Source organism: Tetrahymena thermophila, assembly GCF_000189635.1.
Source record: "Tetrahymena thermophila SB210 genomic scaffold scf_8254788, whole genome shotgun sequence".
NCBI lineage: Eukaryota > Ciliophora > Oligohymenophorea > Hymenostomatida > Tetrahymenidae > Tetrahymena > Tetrahymena thermophila.
The window spans coordinates 221732-231780 of NW_002476544.1; the positions used below are offsets into that span (position 1 = coordinate 221732).

A 10049-nucleotide genomic window follows, 5' to 3' on the forward strand; every position below is an offset into this window, starting at 1 on the left:
AAGTTTTGAAAAAGAAAAAAGTGGAATTAAAAACTTAAAAATTGAATTGGTTCTTACTTGTAACTATGATTTAGAGATTATATAAAATTTTCAGTTTCAGTCATATTTATATAAAATTTACATGTTGTCTAATGAAAAATTTAAGCAATTTATTTTTTAAAAAACATTAATTTTATTTTATTAATTAAAATTTATCCATTTTTATTATTTCAATACAAATAAATGCCAAGTCAAACAAAAAAACAAACACTAAAAAAATATTTCTGCTTAATAATTAATTGATTATTTATTATTTTTAAGTTAACTAAAAAAACCTTAATATTCAAAACATTAATAAAAAAATAATTTTATCTAAATTTTACATGCTTAGTTATTGATTTTTAATTTTTAAAATTAACATTTATATATATCATTCTTATTAATTAATATTTATCCATTTTAATTATATCGAAATAAGCGTCAAATTAAATGATTAAAATTACTTCTACTTAATATTGCTAATCCAGGTATTAAAATATAATATGATCCAGTTCATCATATTTTAAAACCTGGATTATGTTTAATTTAAAATAAAAAAAAATAAATTAAAGTATTTATGAAAAAGTATGGAAAGGCAAGATAGATCCAATAAAATTCATAAATTGTATTTAATATATAAATATATAGTATAAAAAGCGGTCAAATACAATATTCAATATTTATTTTTTCAAATTTTTGGTGGTTTTCATTACATAAAAATATTCTTAAACCAAATAAATTTAAGCAAATTAAAAACTTTGGGTTTATATTAGAATTACTAAAATTCTTAAAAGAAATAAATAAAATTTAGTTTATTTTGTTAATTTTTTTATATAAATTATTTATATTCATACAAAAATAAATACTTTGAAAATAAATATGTTTTTAAAATTATTAATTATAATTAATAATATCATTTTTATTTTAAGTTTTACTCTAATTTAAAAATATTTTTTTTGCTGTTTATAAGTTCTTAAAATCATAATAATTATCCAAATTTAAATCTTTATTATATATTTATTTCAACTGAACATCACTTTAGATTTCGCTTACTAATTTTAAGAAAACCTCACTAATAATATATAAATAATTTAATAAATTTTAATCAGAAAAAATAAATAAAAAGTATTAATTAATTCTTGCTTGATGTTTTTTCTTTTTGTATCTATTTTGGCTGATTATTTAAATTTTCAAATAAAATATTAAATTATTTTAAATACTATTTAGTTATTGTGTTTGTTTCTCTTAGTAAATAAATAAATAGGTGAATGATATAATATAAAAATAGAAAATTTTATATTTTTATTTTAAGTTTAGTTTATTCTCTTTGTTTTCAACTAATTATTTTCCTTACATAGATAAATAGATAGATACTTGAAGAATGAATGATTTATCTTTTTGAATTTTAATTATTTTTGTTTGATAATAAAACGATTAATTAATTGTTGATACTCAAGATAAGATAAGAATTATATTTAAATTAAAAATATAAAATATTGTTTATTTATATTGAGAGAAATAATTTAAAAAGCTAAGTAATATATTTAAAAAAGAGAAATAACTTAAATATTTAAAAAAGAGACGAGTTTTTATGTTTATGGATTTATTTTATGGAAAGTGTATTTTAAAATAATCTAATATGTATAAAGATAGATTAATTAATAAAACACAAATAAAAGATTAATTAAAAATATTTATTGATAGTAGATCAAATAAATTAGAAATTTAAATTTCTGTCAAAAAAGACTAATTTCTTCAAAATTAAAGAAATCAACTTAGATAATAATTGGTTTAAAGGATTGCGGAGCTATGTCATCTTTTTAATCTATGGATCAATTATTTAATTGTGTTAACTTACCTGGCGGCTATGTATTGAAAAAAAAAATAGGTTAAGGTAATTATGGTTAAGTGTATTTGGTATAAAGTCAACGTGATGGTAGTATATTGGCGATAAAAAATATTTCTACTCAAAATATGATCTTTGAGGATTTAGAAAAATGCTTAAAAGAATGCACAATCCTACAGAAGCTTGATAATCCTCATATAGTTAAGTTCAAGAAGGCTATTAATTAACCAAACAAATAAATGATTTATATCATGATGGAGTACGCAGAAGGTAAATTTTTATTTATTTAAATATGTTCTTACTCTTTCTAAATGAAAGATATTATTGTTAATTTTTTGATTAGTATATTTTTTTGATATCCTATAAAGACCTAAATATTATTTAATTTAAATAATATTTGCAATCAAACATATAAATAAATAAATATATTCATCATTAATTAAATAAAATAACACAAAGGTGGAGACTTAAGAAAAAAAATAAAAGAATAGAAATAAACTGGAAAACTATTTGAAGAAGATTAAATCTTAGATTGGTTTATTCAAATTTGCTTGGGCTTGAAGTATATTCATAAAAAGTATAAAACTAATATATAAATAAATAGAATTAATTATAAATTTATTTATTTAACTAATTAAAAAATATTTTATAAAAAAGTAAAATAATTCACAGAGATATCAAACCTGAAAATATATTTTTAACTGCCGACAATAGAGTGAAGATTGGTGATTTCGGAATATCAAAAGAACTTGAATATACCAACCAATAGCTATATTCAAGAATTGGGACTCCTTACTATTTAGCTCCAGAAATGATAAAAGGAGAACTTTATAATTCAAGCGTTGATATTTGGTCTCTTGGTGTTGTTTTATATGAGCTGTGCTGTCTTAAACCTCCTTTTAATAGCTGGAATGAATATATTATTTATTATAAAACTTATAAGAAACCCTATCCGCCTATTACTCAAGCTTAATACTCACCCTAGCTTAAAACATTAATATCTAAACTCCTGATAAAATCCCCAGAAGGAGAAAGAGGTCGTTATACTCTAGAGTAAATATTAAATGAACCCCTTATTAAAAATCGACTCAAATAAAAATTTTTTTAAGTAAATCAATATTATTTATTTATTTATTTACAAATATTTAAGCTAAATTTATTTCTTATTATTTTTTAGGGTAGAAAATAGTCTCCTTATGAATACTTTAAAGATAATAATAATAAAAATGTAAATAAAATATAGCAGCAGCATGTTTAAAACAATATTATTCAAGAAAATTTGATTCCAACTCCAGCTAAATTCTAAAATTTACAAAATAAAAAATAATAATTAAATGATATTATGCCAAACATCTATCGTGCAAAGGATTATTCATAAGAATAATTCAAAAATTAATCGGTTGATATGAGAAAATTAAATATATTTGGCCAAAAAGAGTAATCTAATCTTGGAAAAATAAATGAAATTATGAGTTGTAAACCAAACTTTAAAAAATAATCAGATATTTTTGATAGAAATCTATCTAAACAACCAGTTAATGATCTAACAAAACAATAAAAGGCATATTTAAGTCCTAATATTCATCTGAACAGAAATTAATTGAAAAACAATCAACAATAAGGACTTAATTAGTTAAAATAAGACAATAAGTAGAATACTTAATTTCAAAAATAGATTTTACCTAATCAGAAAGATCTTTACACTGATATCCAGCTTGATTAAAGTCCTCGACAAATATTAAAAAATAAGAAAAAATAAGGTGATGTGTAGTATGATTTAAATAAAGTAGAAGTAGCTAATCAAAATAATAATAATAAAGAAGAAGAAGAATAAAATAGTAAAACTAAATAAGACTATGAGTAGACCACTTAATCTCAAAAATAGATTTTACCTAATCAGAAAGATCTTTACACTGATATCCAGCTTGATTAAAGTCCTCGACAAATATTAAAAAATAAGAAAAAATAAGGTGATGTCTAGTATGATTTAAATAAAGTAGAAGTAGCTAATCAGAATAATAATAATGATAATAATAATAATAAAGAAGAAGAAGAATAAAATAGTAAAACTAAATAAGACTATGAGTAGAGCACTTAATCTCAAAAATAGATTTTACATAATCAGAAAGATCTTCACACTAATACCCAGCTTTATTAAAGACCTCTACAAATATTAAAAAATAAGAAAAAATAAGGTGATGTGTAAGATTTAAATAAAGTATAAGTAACTAATCTGAATAATAATAATAATAAAGAAGAAGAAGAAGAATAAAATAGTAAAACTAAATAAGACTATGAGTAGAGCACTTAATCTCAAAAATAGATTTTACCTAATCAGAAAGATCTTCACACTGATATCCAGCTTGATTAAAGTCCTCTAGAAATATTATAAAATGAGAAAAAATAAGTAGATATGTAAGATTTAAATAAAGTAGAAGTAACTAATCAGAATAACAATAAAGAAGAATAAAATAATAAAACTCAATCTAATCTATCAATAAAGAGCTAAAAGACTTTTGAAACTAATAACAGCACTTATTTTTTTTAGTAAAGCAATGAAACCTACGAATCTGATACAATACCTGCCATTTAGAAAAATAATCTGTAAAATATCAATTTAATAGACTAAGTTTAAAATAAAACTAGATTGACATATAGAAAAAAAAACAAAGATAGCAATGAGGAAGATCAAAAAAATAAAGAACCTATTTTTTATTAACCAAATAATCAACAATAAAAGCTGAAAAATAATGAATCAAATGACTAGGATTTTAAATTAGAGCCTAAGGTAATAAAAACAAAGTATTTTCACATTATCAAACTTATATTATTATATAAAAGATTTAGTCAACAACTGATTAAAGCAGCTAGAAACTACAAAAATAAACTCAAATAGACGAGGTATTTTAATCTCCAAATAATTCTACTTAAATCACTCAAAAAGGAAAAGATGATCAAAATTATCCTGTACGTATAACTGCTAAAGTAGTGAGTAAATGCAAAAATTAAATCAGTGAACCAGAAAAATAAAATACTGAATTTGAAATAAAAACAAAATCAAATCCTAAATAAGCTGATGAAATTCCAATTACTCCAATCAAACCAGGTTAAAAAGATTTGAATACAGAATTAAATGATAATTCTCAAGAACAAAAAAATCTTTCTAAAACAAAAAGAAATATTTCTAAAGAATAGGAATTTAGCACTGCTGCTTCTTGCAAATTAATAACTTTAAAGTAAATTAATTGTGAAGAAAAGTATTTATTAATTAATTTATTTATTTTATCATAAAGTAAGGAGTAATCATTAGAGAAGAATTCGTAAGATCCATATGAATTAAAAACTCATAGTAAATTGAATTAAAAATAAATTTAATTTTTAGCTAAATAAATTAAAAATACTTTGTTAATTAATTAATAAATAAATAGATTAATCTTTGGGATAAGTTATTGAAGAAATGGAAGCGAAATCTGTAAAATACTTTTAATTTTTTAAATTAAATTAAATTCTTTTCGTAAAATAAAGAACAAAGATAATTAAGTAAATCGCAGAATCTCCTTTGAAAGTGCTTTAAAATTATAAGATTAAGAAAACAACTCAAATAAAAAAACTCCTTAATAATTTAGCTTTTTTGATAGTAAATAAGAAGATATTTAATTAATTTAGTTTAAATATTAAAATAGAATTATTAATATATTAATTAACTTTCATAAAAATATAAAAAAGATAACGAACAATAACTAAGCCCAAATTTAATTCAAAAAGAGCTGTTGGATGATACATCTCAAAACAAATAAGAAAAAATTGACAACTATTTTTTTGAAGAAATTGAAGAGGATATTTGCCCATACGAATAACCTGAAGAGGAATCTTAAAATGACATGAATACACGACTTACTTAATTGGAAGTACTTTATTCTGAAAATAACTACACCTAATTTTTACTATATTCAATTGTTTTAATAATGCATATTTCAATAAATCATTGAATTTAATTAGAGTAAAACTGATCCAAGTAATCTCAAGGATACCAATAAAGATAATCAGAAAAATAAGCTTTAGGATAATTATCATTAACTAATAGATGATAAAAGCATGCATTGCGATGATAAAGAATCTGATGTCGAAGATTCTTTTTATGAAGAAGATCAAGAAGAAGAAGAAGAAGATGATGAAGAAGAAGATAACATTTATATCATTCCAAGCAAATAATCTGAATCATTTAAAGTAATTTTTTCATTAAAATTCAAATTTATATTAATTTATTTATATTAAATTCATAAATAAAGAAATTGAAGGTTAGTCTCTTATAAGACATGGATTAAGAGTAATTCTAACTATTTTCAAACATAGTAAAAAAGGAGGTAAAATTTAAAAATATTTTTAAAAGAAGAAACTATTCAATCAAATATTTCAAATGATTTATTTATTAGTTTTTTGTTTATTTTAAAATAATTTTTTAAATAAGAATGATATTAGATATGTTTTATCCATCTTCATCATATACTCAAATATATTTTATTATAAAATTAGATATAAAATGAGCGATTCTTAAATTATACACTTAAAAACTAAATAAATATTTTATAGACAAAGATTCCCTAAGTTCAACTAGATAAATTGAAGTTAAAAATTAAATCATTTATTGATATTGTTTAGATAGAAAACTCTGATTTATAGATTGAAAATTTTTGATTTTTTTTCATGAATTAGTAAATTACATTACATTACATAAATAAATAAATAAATGAATACATACATACATACATTACTAGTAGTAAAAAATATTTGTTCCAAATAAAAATTTTTATTATATTTATTTCTACTTTAAATCACAAAAGATTTTGCTTACAAATATTTAGAAAGCCTCAACAGTAATTAATAAATAAATAATCAAATAAATTTGAATAAAAAAAAATAAATTAAAATTATTAATAAATTCTTGCTTGCTGCTTTTGTTTTGAGATTTTGATTTATTATTTAAATTTTCAAAAAAATAATAAATTGTTTTAAACTCTATTTAGTTTTAAATTGTGTTTGTTTCCCTTAGTAAATAATAAATAAAAAATAGGCGAATAATTAAATATAAAAATTATATTTTTACTTTAATTTTTGGTTTAGTTTCTTCCTTTTACTTTCAATAAATTCTTTTGCTTAGATAGGTAGATACTTGAAGAGTGAATGAATGATTAATCTTTTTGAATTTTTATTATTTGGTTGGATAATTAATTAAATGATTGATTAATTAATTCTTGATACTTTCAATATAAATAGCAATAATATTTAAATTTAAAAAATAATCTATTCTTTATTTCTATTGGGTGATATCATTTAAAAAGCTTAGCGATGATTGAAAAAGAGGATTTATAAATTAGAAATTTAAAAAAGAGAATAATTTTTAGGCTGATCGATTTTAAGAAAAGTTTCTACTAAAATAATGTAATATGTATAAAGTTTACTAAAACTCAAGTAAAATATTAATAAAAAAAGATCAGATAGATTAGAAATTTAAATCTTTTTCAAAAAATACTAATTAATTAATTAATTAATTAATTTCTTCAAAAAGTCTAGCCTATTAAAGAAATCAACTTAGTTTATAATCCATTTAAAAGGTTGAAGAACGAACTATGTAATCTAGGGATCTAGAATTTAATAATTTTAATATACCTGAGAGCTATTTATGGATAAAATAAATAGGCTATGGTTCATAGGGTTAAGTGCATTTGATAGAAAGTAAAGAAGATAGTAGTAAATTGGCGATAAAAAATATATCTACTAAAAATATGAGCTAATAGTAGAAAAGAAAACACTAAGATGAATACAGATGCTTGCAGAAGCTTGATCATATAGTTAAATTCAAGAAAGCCATTCATTGTATAAATAACTAAATGATTTAGATCATTATGGAGTACACAGAAGGTAAATATTCAAAAATGTTCTCTTTAAATGAAAAAAAAATATTATGATTTATTTATTAATTTTTTGATGAGTATATATTTTAGATAGATATTCTATAAAGACCTTAATATTATTAAATTCATTTATATAATATTTGTAATGAAATATACAAATATATTCATTCATTCATAAATAAATAAATACAAAGGCGGAGACTTACAAAAAGCAATAGAAAAGTAGATATAAATTGGAAAACCATTTGAAGAAGAGTAAATTTTAGATTGGTTTGCACAAATTTGCTAGGGTTTGAAATATATTCACGAAAAGTATTATAAATAAATAAATAAAATTATTAATCTATTTATTTATTTGATTAAAAAATATTTTATAAAAAAGTAAAATAATTCACAGAGATATTAAACCTGCAAATTTATTTTTAACTGCATAGAATACAGTGAAAATTGGTGATTTCGGAGTAGCAAAAGAACAAAAATATACCAACGAATAACTATCTTCATAAATTGGGACGCCTTACTATTTAGCTCCAGAAATTATAGATGGAAAACCATATAATTCAAGTGTTGATATTTGGTCTCTTGGTGTTGTTTTATATGAGCTGTGCTGTCTTAAACCTCCTTTTAATAGCTGGTGTGAAGCTGGTCTTTATTATAAAAGTAAAAATTTGCCCTATCCGCCTATTCAAGCTAAATACTCAAAAAAACTTAAAGAGTTAATATCTAAACTCTTGAGAAAGTCCCCAGATGATCGTTATACTTTACAAGAAATATTAGATGAGCCCTTTATTAAAAATCGACTCAAAAAAAAATCTTCTTCGAAAGTAAATTAATATTATTTATTTTATTATAAATTTTTAAGCTAAATTTTATTTTCTTATTATTTTTAGGATAGATAATAGTCTCCTAATAAATTCTTTAATGATAATAAAAATATAAATTCTCTGTAACAAAATAAAAAAGTAATTAACATTTTACCTGTTTAAAACAATATAATTCAACAAAATTTCATTCCAAACTCAGCTAAATACTAAAATTTACAAGATAAAAAGTAATAATTAAATGATATTCGTCCAAATAGCTGTCGTGCAAAAAAGGATTATGTATAAGAATAATAATAAAATGAATCTGTTGATAAGACAAAAAATTTAAATATACTTGAAAAAGTAAATGTACCAATGAGTTGTAAACAAAATTCTTAAAAATAATTAGATTAATTTGGCCAACAAGAGTAATCTAATTTTGAAAAAGTAAATGTACCAATAAGTTGTAAACGAAATTCTTAAAAATAATTATTAGATTAATTTGGCCAACAAGAGTAATCTAATTTTGAAAAAGTAAATGTACCAATGAGTTGTAAACGAAATTCTTAAAAATAATTAGATTAATTTGGCCAACAAGAGTAATCTAATTTTGAAAAAATAAATGTACCAATGAGTTGTAAACAATAATCTTAAAAATAATAAAATAAATATATTTTAATTAAAAACCCATTCATACAACAAGTTAATGATTTAGCAAAACGATAAAATACAGATTCAACTTCTTACTTTTAATTGGACAGAAAATTATTGAAACGCTACCAACAATAAGGACTTAATTAGTTAAAATAAGTCTATGAGTAAAGAAATTAATCTCTAAAACAGATTTTTCCTAATAGGAAAGATATTAATGTTTTAAATAAAGCAGAAGTAACTGATGACAATAATAACAATAAAGAAGAAAATAATAAAACTCCAGCTACTCAATCAATAAAGAATATAAAGACTTTTAAAACTTAAAACAGCGATTATTTCAGTGGAAATAGTACTTAGTAAAGCAATGAAACATAGGAATCTGATAAAAAATCTGCCATTTAGAAAAATAATCAAGGCTAAATTCAATCTAAACGTCGATTATCATAAAAAATAAAAAACATAGCTAGAAATGAGGAAGATCAAAAAAATAAAGAAGCTATTTTTTTCTAACCAAATAATCAACAATAAAAACTGAATAATAATGAATCAAATTACTAGGATTTTAAATTAGAGCCTAAGGTAATCAAAATAAAATATTTTCACATTTTCAAGCTTATATTATTATGTAAAAGATTCAGTCAACAACTGATTAAAGCAGTTAGAAACTACTAAAATAAATTCAAATAGACGAGGTTAATTAATCTCCAAATAATTCTAGCTAAACCACTCAAAAAGTAAAAGATGATCAAAATTCACATGTAAGTATATTAAATGATTTTCACAATTTAATCCTTTATTTATTTATTTATTCATTCA

General features: G+C 20.9%; 1 protein-coding gene across 1 annotated transcript in view; it reads left to right on the forward strand. All coding sequences in view use genetic code 6, as the record gives it.

Annotated features, from left to right (window-relative positions):
* Positions 1 to 1845: 1845 nt before the first annotated feature.
* TTHERM_00260780 (Serine/Threonine kinase domain protein) overlaps positions 1846 to 10049 on the forward strand; it is a gene marked incomplete at both ends in the record, with an annotated part of 9986 nt that continues 1782 nt past the window's right edge. Inside the window, 18 exons of the mRNA XM_001009025.3 lie at positions 1846 to 2134; positions 2324 to 2441; positions 2522 to 2972; positions 3042 to 4652; positions 4706 to 5100; positions 5158 to 5213; positions 5293 to 5336; positions 5390 to 5501; positions 5591 to 5772; positions 5864 to 6091; positions 6154 to 6228; positions 7477 to 7783; positions 7971 to 8088; positions 8159 to 8600; positions 8667 to 9026; positions 9076 to 9094; positions 9160 to 9812; positions 9866 to 10049. The exon at positions 9866 to 10049 is cut by the window's right edge and continues 604 nt beyond it. Of these exons, the coding sequence (XP_001009025.3) occupies positions 1846 to 2134; positions 2324 to 2441; positions 2522 to 2972; positions 3042 to 4652; positions 4706 to 5100; positions 5158 to 5213; positions 5293 to 5336; positions 5390 to 5501; positions 5591 to 5772; positions 5864 to 6091; positions 6154 to 6228; positions 7477 to 7783; positions 7971 to 8088; positions 8159 to 8600; positions 8667 to 9026; positions 9076 to 9094; positions 9160 to 9812; positions 9866 to 10049 (5644 nt within the window). The remainder of the gene's footprint in view (positions 2135 to 2323; positions 2442 to 2521; positions 2973 to 3041; positions 4653 to 4705; positions 5101 to 5157; positions 5214 to 5292; positions 5337 to 5389; positions 5502 to 5590; positions 5773 to 5863; positions 6092 to 6153; positions 6229 to 7476; positions 7784 to 7970; positions 8089 to 8158; positions 8601 to 8666; positions 9027 to 9075; positions 9095 to 9159; positions 9813 to 9865) is intronic.